A 17,757-nucleotide genomic window follows, 5' to 3' on the forward strand; every position below is an offset into this window, starting at 1 on the left:
AGGTACCATCCCTAACCCTAACCACACACCCTGCCCCACCACACAACCTGAGGTACCGCCCCCCCCCCCACACACACCCTTAGGTACCGCCCCCCCCCTCAGACAGCCTGTGTGTGTGTGTGTGTGTGTGTGTGTGTGTGTGTGTGTGTGTGTGTGTGTGTGTGTGTGTGTGTGTGTGTGTGTGTGTGTGTGTGTGTGTGTGTGTGTGTGTGTGAAGATATTAAGTGGACTTCGCCTTCAATAGTCAAATCTCGTTTTCATACGTGTGTAGCGTCCAGGTCCTCTAAACACAGGCTCTCTCCCTCTCCTCCACCCCACAGAGCCTCTCAGACAAGCTGTCTCGCAGGGAGAAGGAGCAGCAGCAGCTGGGGGAGACCCTGGCTGCAGAGCAGGCGTCCGGCAGGGCCCTCCACAGCAGCCTCCAGGCCCGCCTGCTGGAGCTGCAGGAGGCCCAGCTGCGGGCGGCGGCCGGGGAGGCCTCGCTGCAGAGGGCCCGGGCCGAGCTGGGGGAGACGGGGCAGGAGGTGGCCCGGCTGAAGCAGGAGGCGCTGGAGCTGCAGGTGAAGCACGGGGAGCTGAAGGCGGAGAGAAAGCAGCTGCTGCAGCAGAGGGAGGAGAAGGAGAGCCAAGGGGCTCAGCAGCAGACTGAGATCGGCCAGGTAAGGCTCGTCACTGAGCTTCTTGTATTCTGCAGTAGACACTGACTCTGTCAGGGATGGGTGCTGGTAAATCTATATCGGAAATGTACTAGTATTGATTCATCGTCCAGTTCTATAAAGTGACTGGTTTGATTTGAGTTAGAGTTTGTGTTGGCTACACAAGTAAACGGACCATGAAATTATTTTAGTCAAGTCAATGTATGTTATACCCATGAATATGACGATGTATTTGTTAAGATTTCGTGTCTGTGAATATTAAAATGTGAACCTCAGATCACCAGCTTGACACATAAAGCTGCAAAAATAAATTATTTTCTAATAAAGTTCTTGAAAGCAGGTCGCAGGCCCCCTGGGCTGGCAGATAGCTAACGGTAAAGTATCTGGTATGTCTACCAAATCATGTAGTTGAACATTATTCAGAAGCATGTGTTTCATGTCTCATCTCAATAGTCCAATGTGTTTCCCTTCCCTTGCTCTATCCAAGTTAGCGAGGCCCTCTGCAATCTTCTCTTTTCCCAATCCTGGTCTCGGCTGATATTCATAATGATGCTCAATAATTATATGTGTTGAGTGGTTTGGTGTAGATGAAGTGGTACATGAGGAGATGGGGGTGTAGATGAAGTGGTACATGAGGCGATGGGGTTGTAGATGAAGTGGTACATGAGGCGATGGGGGTGTAGATGAAGTGGTACATGAGGCGATGGGGTTGTAGATGAAGTGGTACATGAGGCGATGGGGGTGTAGATGAAGTGGTACATGAGGCGATGGGGGTGTAGATGAAGTGGTACATGAGGCGATGGGGGTGTAGATGAAGTGGTACATGAGGCGATGGGGGTGCTGAGGTAACAATAAACCGAGCTGGGGAAACCCTGCTCTACAGTGTGGTGCGCTAACCTCCTCTCCTGTCCTCTCCTCTCCTCTTCCTGTCCCCTCCTCTTCCCTCCTCCTCTTCTCTCCTCTCCTCTCCTCTCCTCTCCTCTCCTCTCCTCTCCTCTCCTCTCCTCTCCTCTCCTCTCCTCTCCTCTCCTCTTCCTCTCCTCTTCCTCTCCTCTCCTCTCCTCTCCTCTCCTCTCCTCTCCTCTCCTCTCCTCTCCTCTCCCTCTCCTCTCCTCTCCTCTTCCTCTTCCTCTCCTCTTCCTCTTCCTGTCCTCTCCTCTTCCTCTCCTCTTCCTGTCCTTTCCTCTCCTCTTCCTGTCCTGTCCTGTCCTGCCCTGTCCTCTTCCTCTCCTCTTCCTCTCTTCTCCTCTTCCTCTTCTGTAGTTGCATGCTAACCTCCTGGAGGCTGAGCGCCAGCTGGGGGAGCTGCAGGGCCGACTGAAGGAGCAGAGGCAGCTCTCTGGGGAGAAGCTCAAGGACCGCGAGCAGCAGGCCGCTGACCTCCAGCTCCAGCTGTCCCGTGCCGAGGAGCAGGTATTATATATCAGTGGACCGTTGTATTAAAGGTCCAGTGTGTAGACCCTCTTCAGTGGACCGTTGTATTAAAGTTCCAGTGTGTAGACCCTCTTCAGTGGACCGTTGTATTAAAGGTCCAGTGTGTGGACCCTCTTCAGTGGACCGTTGTATTAAAGGTCCAGTGTGTGGACCCTCTTCAGTGGACCGTTGTATTAAAGGTCCAGTGTGTGGACCCTCTTCAGTGGACCGTTGTATTAAAGGTCCAGTGTGTAGTAAGTGTCTGTCAAGTTAAAGGGATGCTCATTAAGTGTCTGTCCAGTTAAAGGGATGCTCATTAAGTGTCTGTCCAGTTAAAGGGATGCTCATTAAGTGTCTGTCCAGTTAAAGGGATGCTCATTAAGTGTCTGTCCAGTTAAAGGAGGCTGGCGTTAAGACCACGGATCTCCAGCACCTGCTGGACAAGGCCAGCAAGCAGCAGCAGGAGCTGCAGACCCAGCAGCAGAACACCACCTCCAAGCTGCGGGAGGCACAGGTAAGCTCCTCCCAGGTTCACTGTGTGTTCACCTGTGTTAACACAATGAGTCACATCTCAGGGAATGACCTCCAGCCTTTGCAGGATGCATTTAGTATTTATTCATAAGGTGCCAATTATAGTCATGAATTCAGACCCAGCCAAAGTGATGTTTGCATGTCAAACATCCCACAAACACCCATCACACAAAGTTTTGATGGGTGTCATGTTGCCTGGGTTACCACCCCTTCTCCGATGACCTCAACCTGAAGGACCTTGTGTTCTACAGAGCGACCTGGAGCAGGTGCTGCGTCAGCTCGGGGACAAGGACCAGAAGATCCAGAACGTGGAGGCGCTGCTGCAGAAGGGCCGGGACGGGGTGTCCCAGCTGGAGGCCGAGCGCGACGAGCTGTGTGCCAAGATCCAGGCAGGGCAGGGGGAGACGGCGCTGCTGGGGCAGATGAAGGAGAAGAACCTGGCTCTGCAGGAGCAGGTACAAACGCCCACGCCCACAGCCAGTGATGGATGAGGAATGATTAAGGAATGGATGAGCTGATCTCGCAAATAATTGTTTTGTCTTAACGACGCACAACCTCAGTTTTATCAATTATTATGCATAATTTCCTCACACATGGACGCCTCATTAATCAATGAGTTTGATGTCGCAAACAGGCACACAAATAGAACGGTACATTTTTGCATGTCAAAACCTTTAGCTACATATTTTCTATGTCTGCGCTGTGATTTCAAGGTTTCCCAGCTGACTGACAAGTTAAAGAACCAATCGGAGAGCCACAAGCAGGCTCGGGACAACCTCCACGAGCAGGTGCAGGAGCATAAGAGCCTGCTGCGGGCCGCCCAGGACGCCGCACACACCCTGGAGACCTTCGGGGGGGAGCTCAGCGCCCAGCTGGCCGAGAGCAAGGAGAAGGGGGCCCAGCTCAACACCCAGGTACCAGCTGCTCCTGTTGTTACCTGTTGTTACCTACAGGAGGTCTGGTTCCTCCTCCTGTTGTTACCTACAGGAGGTCTGGTTCCTCCTCCTCCTGTTGCCTACAGGAGGTCTGGTTCCTCCTCCTGTTGTTACCTACAGGAGGTCTGGTTCCTCCTGTTACCTACAGGAGGTCTGGTTCCTCCTCCTGTTGTTACCTACAGGAGGTCTGGTTCCTCCTGTTACCTACAGGAGGTCTGGTTCCTCCTCCTGTTGTTAGCTACGGGAGGTCTGGTTCCTCCTCCTGTTACCTACAGGAGGTCTGGTTCCTCGTCCTGTTGTTACCTACAGGAGGTCTGGTTCCTCCTCCTGTTGTTACCTACAGGAGGTCTGGTTCCTCCTCCTCCTCCTGTTGTTACCTACAGGAGGTCTTGTTCCTCCTCCTCCTGTTACCAGCTAGCATCAACCTGGTTGTGGTGTATTGATGACAGGTCAATTCAGGTGGTTATACATTAGGGCCCGACCGATATGGTTTTTTCAGGGCCGATACCGATATTTATGAAAATGGGAGGCCGATAACCGATATGTGCAACCGATAAATAGAAGAAAAAAATTCTCAAATAAATTAAAAATGGCACACACTGACTCGAACTTCCATTAAGTGTTTTTAATAGTAAACATTTTAAGTACAGGGAGCTGCCAGCAGCATTTGTAAAATAAAGCCGAAATAACTTAGACATAGAACTAGAATTGCAATCCCTGAAGGTATTGCGGTGTGAATGCTAACGCTGAAATGCTCCGCTCTACTGCTGAAGCTGCACGTTGAAAAATAAATACCCTGAATCTAGGACATCTGCTGAAAATGTTGAAGGTAGAATGAAGTCTGTAGAATGAACTATGAATGAGTTGAATGGTTTTGAAGTCATACTGCTAAAGTCTGCTAACGCTGAAATACTCCGCTCTACTGCTGAAGCTGAATGTTGAATCAATACCCTGAATCTAGGAAATCTGCTGAACATTTTGAAGGTAGAATAAAGTCTGTAGAATGAACTATGAATGAGTTGAATGGTTTTGAAGTCATACTGCTAAAGTCTGCTGACGCTGAAATGCTCCGCTCTACTGCTGAAGCTGCACGTTGAAGAATCGTTGCAATGAATCTAGGACATCTGCTGAACATTTTGAAGATAGAATGAAGCCTGTAGAATGAAGACGCTGAATCTAGGAAATCTGATGAACATTTTGAAGGTAGAATGAAGCCTGTAGAATGAACTATGAATGAGTTGAATGGTTTTGAAGTCATACTGCTAAAGTCTGCTAACGCTGAAATGCTCCACTCTACTGCTGAAGCTGAATGTTGAATCAATACCCTGAATCTAGGAAATCTGCTGAACATTTTGAAGGTAGAATAAAGTCTGTAGAATGAACTATGAATGAGTTGAATGGTTTTGAAGTCATACTGCTAAAGTCTGCTGACGCTGAAATGCTCCCCTCTACTGCTGAAGCTGCACGTTGAAGAATCGTTGCAATGAATCTAGGACATCTGCTGAACATTTTGAAGATAGAATGAAGCCTGTAGAATGAAGACGCTGAATCTGGGAAATCTGATGAACATTTTGAAGGTAGAATGAAGCCTGTAGAATCAATACCCTGAATCTAGGAAATCTGCTGAACATTTTGAAGGTAGAATGAAGTCTGTAGAATGAACTATGAATGAGTTGAATGGTTTTGAAGTCATACTGCTAAAGTCTGCTGACGCTGAAATGCTCCGCTCTACTGCTGAAGCTGAATGTTGAATCAATACCCTGAATCTAGGAAATCTGCTGAACATTTTGAAGGTAGAATGAAGCCTGTAGAATGAAGACGCTGAATCTAGGAAATCTGATGAACATTTTGAAGGTAGAATGAAGCCTGTAGAATGAAGACGCTGAATCTAGGAAATATAATAGCAAGATGGTACTAATGCAGCTGAACGTTTTAATGTTTGAATGCTAACCTCAGCGCTAACGCTAAGGTCAACTCAAATGTCAGCGCTAAAGGCGGCTGCATGCTTCAGCGTTGGTGTTACGTTGTTGCGCAAAATTTACTCAAAGCAATTCATGCTCCCTTTTAGGTTGCGCGTGTTGCGCGTGTTGCCAAGCAATTTACCGCCAGAACAGTAGGTGGAGTAATATGTGGAGGAAAGTTTTTCGTTGAAGACGACCTCGAGAATGACGTCTTTGTCTGTGGGAGTCGTTGGTTTGTTTATGTGCCAGATCGTGTTCTCCCCATACACAGTGAATGATGGCAACAGACAGAGGAACAGGGGTGATGAAGTTGTTGATCATTGGGGTTGTATAAATGTGCATATCTCTCTACATTTTAAAACGACATAATGTGTTGGCAGCAAAGTTAACTTCACTTCAGGTTAATGCTTTTGTATATGAGCCTGCCGGGTGATACTCCAGACAGGAAGTAGTAACCAGACCAGCAAACCAATCACAGCCTTGCAGGCTGGGCGGCTCGCGTAAAAGCTTACGTAAAAAATGACGCAAGTCTAGAAAAATCGCCCGACGCACGCAAGACGTGAGAAGTCGCGCAAGGGGGGCGCAAGGGCGCGCAAGGGCCTCTTGCGCTTGCGCTTACGCTTACGTAACCGAGCATAAACCAGCCTTAACGCTAACGTCAACGCTAACGTCAGCGCTTATGGTAACGTCAATCCTAACTTTAGCGCTAATGCTAACGTCAATGCTAATTCAGCGCTAATGCTAACGCTAACGTCAACGCTAACGTCAACGCTAACTTCAGTGCTAATGCTACCGTCAGGGATAACGTCAACTCCAACGTTAGCGCTAATGCTAACGTCAATGCTAATTCAGCGCTAATGCTAACGTCAGGGCTAACGGTAACGTCAACTCTAACGGTAACGTCAATGCTAACTCAGCGCTAATGCTAACTTCAGCGCTAATGCTAACTTCAGCGCTAATGCTAACTTCAGTGCTAATGCTAACGTCAGCGCTAATGGTACCGTCAATGCTAACTTTAGCGCTAATGCTAACGTCTGCGCTAACGTCAACGCTAAAGGCTGGTTTATGCTCGGTTACGTAAGCGTAAGCACAAGCGCAAGAGGCCCTTGCGCGCCCTTGCGCCCCCCCTTGCGCGACTTCTCACGTCTTGCGTGCGTCGGGCGATTTTTCTAGACTTGCGTCATTTTTTACGTAAGCTTTTACGCGAGCCGCGCAGCCTGCAAGGCTGTGATTGGTCTGCTCGTCTGGTTACTACTTCCTGTCTGGAGTATCACATTTCCTGTTTTCATACCGCCACCTACCACCCGATCTGGCACATAATTATGCGAACCCTTTATGCGAACCCTTCCACAGGGGCAAAGTGCTATTTTGATGCGCGACATCAAACAGCTGATGCGGGATTGTGAGCCATTTTAATGATCTTGTCACCCGATATTCGTTCTATTAGGCCTACTGGCCTTATTTGTTTTAGTGTTAGCCTATTTGAATTAATTACGTAATGTTTTGTGTTCACGTTCTATGTGAAACATAAGTGTTCATGTTCTGTGGGAAACATAAGTTCGGTAGCCTCTTTGAGTGAATGAAATTTGAAAGCGTGAGTGTGTAGTGAATGAAAAATGTGTGCGTGTATGGTGGGACTATTTTCTGTATTTGATAAATAAACCCCTTTTCTCTAATAATGCTGCCTACCATATAATTTATGTGGACATTATGCGCTATAGCTTAAATCCTTTGGCTATAGGCCTACACTTAAATAATTCATTCATCTGTCAAGGCAGTAGCTGTTGTATAAACATTTTATATGGATATGAATTAATGAGTTTGACGTAAACCAATTAGGTAACTTGTGTAACATGATAACTAATGAATCAAAAGTCATGCTTCCAAGTGACCAATGTATATATATTTATTGGTCAGTGCGCATACCCAATCGTAGCACATTGTACTGGTGGGGAAACACGCCAGCATCTGAAAAAAAATAATCTGCCAGCTGCTCCCTGACAAGGGCCGGTTTTGGTGAGAGTCGGGAAGATATCGGATGACTCGCGAAAGGAGATCATCAAACTTTGGCACATAAACAAACCAACGACTCCCACATACAAAGACGTCATTCTCGAGGTCGTCTTCAACGAAAAACTTTACTCCACATATTACTCCACCTACTGTTCTGGCGGTAAATTGCTTGGCAACGCGCGCAAAACGCGCAACCTAAAAGGGAGCATGAATTGCTTTGAGTAAATTTTGCGCAACAACGTAACACCAACGCTGAAGCATGCGGCCGCCTTGTTGCCAAGCAATTTACCGCCAGAACAGTAGGTGGAGTAATATGTGGAGGAAAGTTTTTCGTTGAAGACGACCTCGAGAATGACGTCTTTGTCTGTGGGAGTCGTTGGTTTGTTTATGTGCCAGATCGTGTTCTCCCCATACACAGTGAATGATGGCAACAGACAGAGGAACAGGGGTGATGAAGTTGTTGATCATTGGGGTTGTATAAATGTGCATATCTCTCTACATTTTAAAACGACATAATGTGTTGGCAGCAAAGTTAACTTCACTTCAGGTTAATGCTTTTGTATATGAGCCTGCCGGGTGATACTCCAGACAGGAAGTAGTAACCAGACCAGCAAACCAATCACAGCCTTGCAGGCTGGGCGGCTCGCGTAAAAGCTTACGTAAAAAATGACGCAAGTCTAGAAAAATCGCCCGACGCACGCAAGACGTGAGAAGTCGCGCAAGGGGGGCGCAAGGGCGCGCAAGGGCCTCTTGCGCTTGCGCTTACGCTTACGTAACCGAGCATAAACCAGCCTTTAACGTCAACACTAACGTCGGAGCTAACGTCAGCGCTAACGTCTGCGCTAACGTCAACTCTAACGTCACTGCTAACGTCCATTGTTGTAGTCCATGACAAAGACTACACTACCCTCCACCACACTGGCTTTAACCAGACTCCAGAATGGTGCGCTCGCCACTGATTGTCAACGAGCAACAGCTGTGGAAAACGGTTAACGAATCCGGAATAAAACTAAAACTGTGAATCTCAAAAAACGATAAATGATATCGAAATTATGTTTGAATATTATTGAAGAGACAAATGTGTAAATCTGTTTAATGCTTTGAATGATGGTAAACGGTTGAAATTTGACCAAGTTATGAAGGTTTGAATGTTGGAAGGGTTGAATCGAGTCAAGGATGAATCAGCCTCATTTGAATATCGACTGTTGGAGACCACTGATTGGTCAACGAGCTGTTGCCATGGCAAACGGTTAGAGTGAGAGCAACTGAAAACGAATCCGGAATTAAAACTAAAACTGTGAATCTGAAAAAACTATAAATGATATCGAAATTCTGTTTGAAGATTATTGAAGATACAAATGTGTAGATCTGTTTAATTCTTTGAATGATGGTAAACGGTTGAAATTTGACCAAGTTATGAAGGTTTGAATGTTGGAAGTGTTGAATCGGATGAAGGGTGAATCAGCGTTTTTTGAATTTTGAATGGGAGTGAATGGGGGAATTTTCGGTGAATAAAGTTGAATATCTCGGGAATTATGAATAATATCAATAAGAAAAATAATAGCACAATAGTACTAATGGAGCTGAACGTTTTAATGTTTGAATGATGTTTCTACGTTGAAGTATGTTGAAGGAGTTACTTGCAGAAAAACGGCGGAAGAACGAAAATAATAAAATTAAATATGTAGGATTTCAAAGCTGTGAATGCTACAGCATTCACACCAAAAATAAATATGTAGGATTTCAAAGCTGTGAATGCTAGCAGCATTCACACCAATTAAATATGTAGGATTTCAAAGCTGTGAATGCTATAGCATTCACACCAAATACGTAGGATTTCAAAGCTGTGAATGCTAGCAGCATTCACACCAAATATGTAGGATTTCAAAGCTGTGAATGCTACAGCATTCACACCAATAATAAAAATAAATATGTAGGATTTCAAAGCTGTGAATGCTACAGCATTCACACCAAATACGTAGGATTTCAAAGCTGTGAATGCTAGCAGCATTCACACCAAATATGTAGGATTTCAAAGCTGTGAATGCTAGTAGCATTCACACCAATAAAATTAAATTTGTAGGATTTCAAAGATGTGAATGCTTGTAGCATTCACACCAATACATTTATAGGATTTCAAAGCTGTGAATGCTACAGCATTCACACCAAAAATAAATATGTAGGATTTCAAAGCTGTGAATGCTAGCAGCATTCACACCAAAAATAAATATGTAGGATTTCAAAGCTGTGAATGCTAGCAGCATTCACACCAAATATGTAGGATTTCAAAGCTGTGAATGCTACAGCATTTACACCAATAAATATGTAGGATTTCAAAGCTGTGAATGCTACAGCATTCACACCAATAAATATGTAGGATTTCAAAGCTGTGAATGCTACAGCATTCATACCAATAATAGCATAAGCAGTTGCAATCTAATACAGACATATTTAGAAAATAAATATTTGATACAAACTAAATCTATTTTCAGACATTGTAAAAAAACAAACAAATAATAATTGTACATATAAATTGTAAATAATTTATAGTATGTCTCTATATAAAAATAATCAAAATCATATAGATAAGCCTGTATATTTCTGTAAATATACGGCACTAGTAGTTTACTTAAAGTAAAAAAAAAAAAATGCAAACTACAGCACGTATAACCACCTCCTGCTCCAAGAGTTTATTTTACGTCTAGTGGCTGTGCTGGGCTGCTTGTCTGCCTCTGGGTGGCGAGGTGAAACGAAAGCATTTAGGTATAATGTTTTCACGTCACAAATAAAGGCGAATTACAAAGAAGTATTTGGATCATTGTACCTAGCGCACATCAAATGCCAGCACTTTGAGATCACACCAGGCGTGATTAAATGGTCAAAGGGCCTGGGAACGCACAATAAAGAAGCTAATAGACTGAACGTACAATGTGCCTTTAGGGCCTGAGTCGCGTAGCATAGTGTTCATGAAGTTGTTTACCTAACACCAAGTTAGTTAGCGCAAGCCAAAATTAGCTACCAGAGATGCTGTCGTATCTCTGTAGCTACTTGCTGCCTGCTACTGCTAGCCTGTCTGTCTACCCGTAACAAGATGTTACACCAGTTTGAAACGCAGCGACTGGCGAAAACTTAATTCTATTTAACTTAATTTGAGGGACATTGCGACCAATCACCGTTGGTTCTACCGTGCTGGGTAACTTGTTAGGGAGCAAGGCTCTCACCAGAGCCGTAGATGGGAATGTATATAAGGCTCTGGCTGCAGATACTCGACCCTCTATGCTGGCTCTTACTCAGGCAGGCTATAAAGTAGCTAACAGGCTATCAAGTAGCTAGCAGGCTCTAAATGGTTCGTCTCGGGAACAAACACAAACACGTTTTATTTGGTCTTCATTGACCATGGCTTTCAGTCCACCTTTCGTGTAGAACTACAGACACGTTCACGTTTCCATGTGGGGTTTTAACAATAACTGTAGTAGGACTATACACCATGTTGAGACTGCTCTATGGACAACCTTTTCAGTGAGGAGTATTCGCTGTCATTCTGGTTGTCCTTGCGTGAGCTAAGGTTTGTGTCGTTATTACACAGATCAAATGGATCGGTTTCACAAATTAATAAACACCTTGTGGTGCCGTGCTTCTGCAACGTTGGTGTGTTTGTGACATATTGCAGGGGATATTGCTTTGTATATGCTTACCTCGAAGGAAATGTGTTTTCTCTGCTTTAAGTTGTATTCGCAGCAACGTCCTTAGCCCCACTTGGCCGTCTAGAAACCGCTCACGAGTCACAGGGAGCGTGAAGGCACCCCTCCCCGCTTGCAGCCTTGCGTGTTGATTGGTTGTATTCCGTGTGCCAAACAAATCAGATGCTGTGACGGGCGGGGCAACTTGGCAAGGCTCATGAATTCCAAGTGGCAAGAGCGGAAGGCGCGTTCAGAACGAAACGGCTGCAAAATTGGTTGTGAAAATTATATGAACTTATCGGTGGGAATTTATTGAAAGTATGGCCGATACCGATATCCCTAAAATGTTAAATATCGGCCCGATATATCGGTGCGGCCGATAATCGGTCGGGCCCTATTATACATATCAGTGAGGCGTAACCTGGTTAAGTGAAGGTGAGGTGACCCCCCCCCCCCCCCCCCCGTGCCTGTACTGGTGTTATTTGGTGGAATGATTCCTAGTGACTGTGTTATTTGGTGAAGTCATTCCCAGTGCCTGAACCAGTATTATTTGATGAAGTCATTCCCAGTGTCTGTGTTATTTGGTGAAGTCATTCCCAGTGCCTGTACCAGTGTTATTTGGTGTAGTCATTCCCAGTGCCTGTACCAGTGTTATTGGTGAAGTCATTCCCAGTGGTCCCGGTTGGTTTCAGCTCAAGGCGAAGACGGAGATGCTGCTGTCCTCCGAGGCGTCCAAGGCTGGCCAGCGGGCCGACCTGGAGAACCACCTGGAAACGGCCCAGAATGCACTTCAGGACAAGCAGCAGGTCAGCTCCTGGCCAATAGGGTCACTCTGAGAACCGCATGCTGTTTCATTGAATTGATGGGGTCGGTTCAGGGTTTGTGCTGTTTCAACCCTTTTTTCAACCCAACTGATAGCGTGTCCCAAGTACAGATGAACAGGCGGAGGTTCATCTCAATGTGCAGGAGCATTAGCTCCACTAGTCAGCCTGATACTCCTTCCAGATAAGGCAAACAGGAATCAACCTAGATTCCTGAAAAAGTGGCATCACTTCTCTTTCCTGGAGATGGCGATGGAGCCTGACAGAAACGGGGCAGACCAACAAATGTTGTCCTGTTTCCCCCCTTTCTCGCTTCTCACTTGTTGTACACACAAACAAACACACAAACAAACCAACAAACAAACACACACACACACTGGTAGGAGCTGGTGAAGGCCCAGCAGAAGGTGGAGGAGCAGGCTGGGAGGCTGCAGGAGAAGCAGGAGCAGGGCAGCCTGCTGGAGGCCGCTCTGAAGGAGACTAAAGAGCAGCTGTTCTCCTCGGAGCAGCGGCGGGAGCAGCAGGAGGTGCTCCACCAGGTGAGCCCCGATAACAGCGCCAGCAACCGACCACCTGTGGTCTGGTAGTAGTGGTGCATTTTATTAGAAAATAAATCTGTGAAGTAGTAGAATGAGGAACAGGGAGGTGAGGGTTGGACTGAATGACTCTATTCAAGTGTGTGTGTGTGTGTGTGTGTGTGTGTGTGTGTGTGTGTGTCAGAAGGTGCAGTCCGAGGTGGTGGAGTTGAAGGCGGCCCTTGAGCAGGGTCAACAGGAAGTTCAGCGGCTCCAGAAGGAGGGGTCAGAGGTCAGGAAGAGGTTGAAGGAGCTGGCGCACCAGATGGACTCCCAGGAAGCGAGGTGAGACTCATTCCACATCAATAACGTCATGTTGGATTACCAAGATGGCTGACTTGGCTAGAGGGGATTTGATAAACGATGACTGAATGTGTAACATCAAAAAGTTGTGTTGTTGAAGCTCTGCCAAGCTGCGAGACCAGCTGAAGAGCGTGAACGCAGACCTGAGTCACACTCGTCAGGAGCTGCAGACGTCTGAGAAGGAGCGATCCCTCCTGCAGCTCAGCCTGGACACACTGACCCAGGATGGGCAGGCACAGCGGGCAGACCTGGAGAGGAAAGCCAAAGGCTTGGCCGCAGACCTGCAGAAGGCCCAGCAGCAGAGAGACGCTCATGGGAAGGATCTTGTTTCGACGAAAGAGAGTCTGGGGAAGGTGAACAAGGCCATGAAGGAGACCCAAGGCCAGCTGGACAGCGAGAGGAGGGGCAGCAAGGCAGCGCTGGAGGAAAAGGTGAGCGTCGGGATCCCTCGAATGGTGCTATATAGGTCGCATTAACTAAGGAATCCTCGTGTTTTTAATAGTTGTATTGAAATGTTGTTCTGGTTGTTAGACCTATTGTTTATGTGTATTGTACATTTGTATTCCTTTTTTTTATTGTATGTGGTAATCTGGGCATCATTGAAAAAGAGAGCCTGCTCTCAACGGCCTTCCCTGAATAAAGAAAGGTTAAATATATATGTTGGTGCTGACCAATATATGATGCGTATACAATGATGTCACTCAGGAAAAGTCTCACGAGAAGACCAGAGTGGAGCTCCAGAAGAAAGTGGAGGTGATCACCAAGGAGAGCCAGGAGACCAAGGGGCAGGTGGACAGGATGAGAGAGGTGAGGTGACCCCACGCTCCACGGACTGGGTGGTGGTGTGGTGAAACGGTTCCTGAAGTGGTCCCTCTGCCTCTGCTCCCTGGTCCAGGCGGAGAAGGGGCTGAAGGCTCAGCTGGCTGCGCTCACTGAGCAGAGCTCCAAGAGCCTGCAGGAGAAGGAGAGGGGCCTCCAGCAGCTGCAGGCCCAGCTCCAGAAGACCCAGGCCTCCCTGGAACAGGAGAAGCAGAAGCTGGAGAGCCAGGTGTCTGAGCTACAGGAGACCATCACCAAGAAGGTATGCAGGGCTGAACGCAGCCATTCAGCAAAGGGCTGCATCTTTTTGTCTTCCATAAGATTAGTTATTTTATACCTAATGAGATCATATAAGCAGTTATTAAGTTTGGGTCGTGGATACAATGGATCCCTCCATAGTGACGTCAGCATGGCTTCATGGAGACATGAATGGGGCAGAGGGGTGTGCATAGTGGCTCCCCTCGTTGTCAGTGTTTGACGGCGTGTGTGCCTGGTGCTGCCCCCCCCCCAGGCGGAGGAGCTGGTCCGGCTGCAGGACCAGGCCTCAGGGCTGGGGCAGGAGCTGGGGGCGGAGAGGACGCGCAGCACCGGGCTCCAGGAGGCCTTGGAGCAGAGCCAGCAGGCCAGGAGCACGCTGCAGGAGCACGTCTACGGCAAGGAGTCGGAGGTGTCCGCCCTACGCCAGGACCTCAAGGTAGGGCCCTGAGGACGGCCTCAGGCCTCAGACCCACGCTCACCAGTCCTGTTCAAAGTGCTCTGATCAAAGTGAACAATGTACTGTGAAACATTAGGCCACACCCCCAGTCCGAGCGTCGACTGATCATAGGATCATCGATCATATATGTTGTCATATATGGGAGGAAGCAGACCGAGTCAGTTCCCCGCACCCAAAACAAACTTATAAGCTTTACATTGTGGCGGCCTAGCAGTGCTGTTGTTCGCGTCTTTCAGCCCCCCTGCCTTTTGCCGTGTCCGCTGTTACACACGATTTACCACACACCTCAATTCAACTGTTACAACCACGACTAAATGTCTTTCTATCGAAGAATCGAATCTTCAAAGATTAGAGGTCATCCCTATCAAATATAGAGAATATACATTTCGTGTATATTCTCAAAACAAAAGCTAAATAAATGTAAAGTGAATACTTAACTGTTCCCACATACATTAATCTGTACATGGAGAATCTGTTCCCCCCACTTTCATGTGAAAGGGTTAACGCGTGTCGTTGTGCTGCCTCCTGGTTGATGGCAGGTGTCAGAGGAGAAGCTCTGCTTGGCGCAGGAGGAGCAGGCTGCCAACCGGAGCCACCAGGCGGGCCTGGAGGGCAAGGTTCAGGACCTGAGTCAGAGCCACGCCTCCCTGGAGCAGGAGCTGGGCCGACGGGACCAGGCGCTCCAGCAGCAGGCCCAGGCCCTGAAGGAGCTGCAGAGACGACACGTAAAGGACTCGCCGTTAGACGGGCTCTACGGGGAGCCTTCTCAACATCATGGGCTCTCTTTAGCCAAAGAGAAATTAGTAGCACATATAAGCATGCCATAAATGACTGAAGGAATGAAGCCTGGCGTTCTTTTCTTTGACAGAGCCATGAGAAGTATCAGGGCAGGGGAGCACCTTCTTTTAAATTCAGGGCATTTAGCAGACGCTCCAAAGCGACTTACAATAAGTACATTTGTCTGAAGAAGAATTCCCCGTACACAACAAAGATGGCTTGGATAAGATGCTAAATTATGCTAAGTACTACTTTTAAGTGCCAGGACGTATAACATACAATAAGTGCGTAAGAGGAGGGGCTAGGCAGTGTCTAGGTGAACTCTTTCCGGGCAGTGGAGAACCTTCCAGTGAAGGTGGCCATGCAGGACCGACAGGGCCATGCAGGAGACAGGAGACCGGGCCATGCAGGAGACAGGAGACAGGGCAATAGAGGAGAGAGGGCCATGCAGGAGACGGGGCACTGCCATGAAATGCAGATGATGGTTGTCATCGATGTATGTCTCCCCCCTAGGGGGATGCTGAAGAGGAGTTGGGGAAGGAGAGGAGCCGGGCGGAGGAGCTGATGAAGGCCAAGAGCGCGATGGAGAGCACCAGCGCCCGGCTGACCTCTGAACTCAAGGTGTTCACTGAGAAGAGTGAGAAGGTCTGTGTCCTTTTTGCACCGTTGCTCTTCCTTATAATGAAGACTGAGTCTCCCAAAGCTCCCTTCATTGTCATTTACATCAATACATTTGAATTGACTCTTGAGAGATACTCATATGCCGCTTTTCCACCGCACATGTAGCTCGACTCGACACGACACGACTCGACACGACTCGACACGGTAGCAGCGCGGGTCCTTTTCCACCGCAAATAGTACCTCCGGGACGTGGGCGGGGTCGTCTGCGCAAAAGGGCCGTGACGTATTTTTGTACGCGACGCAAACAACACCTACGTAACCCACACATGGACAGAACCCACATAACAACAATGGAGAACATCGATGCGATGGTATTCGTGTTCGTATTATTAGCTGGCATGTTGAAGAAGTGGAATATGTTGGCTGCTATGGCTGTTACCGGCATGGTTGCCATGTCGCTCTTGTGACTTCGTCACACTCCCTGGCCAATCAGTGGCCGGCCGTCTGCCGACGTCACCTTTTAGCATCGGCTCAGCCGCTTGGAACCTAGAGCGAGGCGGTACTAGAAAAAGCAGCCACTTGAGGTACTAGATCGCGGTGGAAACGCAAAAAAGGCGAGCTGAGTCGAGTCGAGTCGAGTCGTGTCGAGCTGGTACCATGCAGTGGAAAAGCGGCAATAGATATCCATGCATGTATCAAGTCATCAGAATACATGCAGGTAACACGTTTCCTAGCGGCCATGTGAAGGCCAGAGTCTGTGTGTCCCGGGTTTCTTAGTCCATGAAGTGTTTTGGGTGCAGGGTTTCTTAGTCCATGCAGTGTACTGGGTGCAGGGTTTCTTAGTCCATGCAGTGTACTGGGTGCAGGGTTTCTTAGTCCATGCAGTGTACTGGGTGCAGGGTTTCCCGCAGAAATGTCAGTTCAGGGGTTGTGTCACGGGTTTGCCGTCACACAATTATCATTTATTTTTTCTGATGTCGTAGTCAAGGCGGCAGGCGTGTATTGCTTAGCCTAAGCTGTGAAGTGCTGTGGTGGGAAACCCTGGGGTGGATCGATGGACTGGTAACGTCTCCTGAATTGGGCATTTTGTGGTGTGCAGTAAAATTACCCCTTGTTGGTTCTAAATATTGTATACTATCCCGTCCCCCCGTCCTCCTCTGGGTCCCCCCGTCCTCCTCTGGGTCCCCCCGTCCTCCTCTGGGTCCCCCCGTCCTCCTCTGGGTCCCCGCGCCCTGCAGGAGCTGTCCGGGCTGCAGGAGGCCAAGGCGCTGCTGATTCAGCAGAAGCTGGAGGTGCAGGGCCAGCTGGAGGCAGAGCGGGCCGTGCTGCAGACGGAGCAGCAGGCCCACCAGGCCACCAGGGACAGCGTGGCCCAGCTGGACCAGCAGCTCCTCAGCCAGGCCACAGAGCTCCAGGCCCAGCTGGTGAGAGCCCAAAGGCACAGGAAACAAACCTCTTGGAAAACCAATGTTGTTTTCGTCGGACTGGATGAGCCCGCGTTGTTCATGATCCTCCCCCCCCCCCCCCTGCAGGCGGCGGAGCGGCGGGGCCGGGCGGAGCAGGCGAAGCAAGCGGAGGAGGCGCAGGGCAGGCTGGGGGTGCAGCTGGCGGCGCTGGGGGAGAACGTGGCCACGCTGAAGAGGGAGTGGCAGGGCAGCCAGCGGCGCTCGGCCGAGCTGGAGAAGCAGACGGACGAGCTGGGGGGGGAGATCGCCGTGCTGGAGGCCACGGTGCAGAACAACCAGGACGAGAGGCGCGCCCTGCTGGAGAGGTTAGGGGTCAAGGGTCAGGGGTCGCCACGGTGCAGAACAACCAGGACGAGAGGCGCGCCCTGCTGGAGATGTTAAGGCTTAGATGTGAAGAATTAGATGTTAGGTGTTAGGGGTTAGATTTGAGGGATTAGATGTCACGGTATTTGACAGCAGCGTTCAGCCAAC

General features: G+C 48.4%; 1 protein-coding gene across 1 annotated transcript in view; it reads left to right on the plus strand.

Moving 5' to 3' along the window:
• Positions 1-17,757, plus strand: part of eea1 (early endosome antigen 1) — a 33,313-nt gene that overhangs the window by 10,946 nt on the left and 4,610 nt on the right. Inside the window, exons 11-26 of the mRNA XM_056599460.1 lie at positions 321-659; positions 1,920-2,069; positions 2,464-2,583; positions 2,852-3,055; positions 3,314-3,514; positions 11,882-11,995; positions 12,394-12,549; positions 12,731-12,870; positions 12,989-13,319; positions 13,594-13,695; positions 13,784-13,969; positions 14,219-14,401; positions 14,962-15,147; positions 15,713-15,844; positions 17,059-17,244; positions 17,353-17,591. Coding sequence (XP_056455435.1) covers positions 321-659; positions 1,920-2,069; positions 2,464-2,583; positions 2,852-3,055; positions 3,314-3,514; positions 11,882-11,995; positions 12,394-12,549; positions 12,731-12,870; positions 12,989-13,319; positions 13,594-13,695; positions 13,784-13,969; positions 14,219-14,401; positions 14,962-15,147; positions 15,713-15,844; positions 17,059-17,244; positions 17,353-17,591 — 2,969 coding nt within the window. The remainder of the gene's footprint in view (positions 1-320; positions 660-1,919; positions 2,070-2,463; positions 2,584-2,851; positions 3,056-3,313; positions 3,515-11,881; positions 11,996-12,393; positions 12,550-12,730; positions 12,871-12,988; positions 13,320-13,593; positions 13,696-13,783; positions 13,970-14,218; positions 14,402-14,961; positions 15,148-15,712; positions 15,845-17,058; positions 17,245-17,352; positions 17,592-17,757) is intronic.

This window comes from Gadus chalcogrammus, chromosome 9 (assembly GCF_026213295.1).
Source record: "Gadus chalcogrammus isolate NIFS_2021 chromosome 9, NIFS_Gcha_1.0, whole genome shotgun sequence".
NCBI classification, from domain to species: Eukaryota; Metazoa; Chordata; class Actinopteri; order Gadiformes; family Gadidae; genus Gadus; species Gadus chalcogrammus.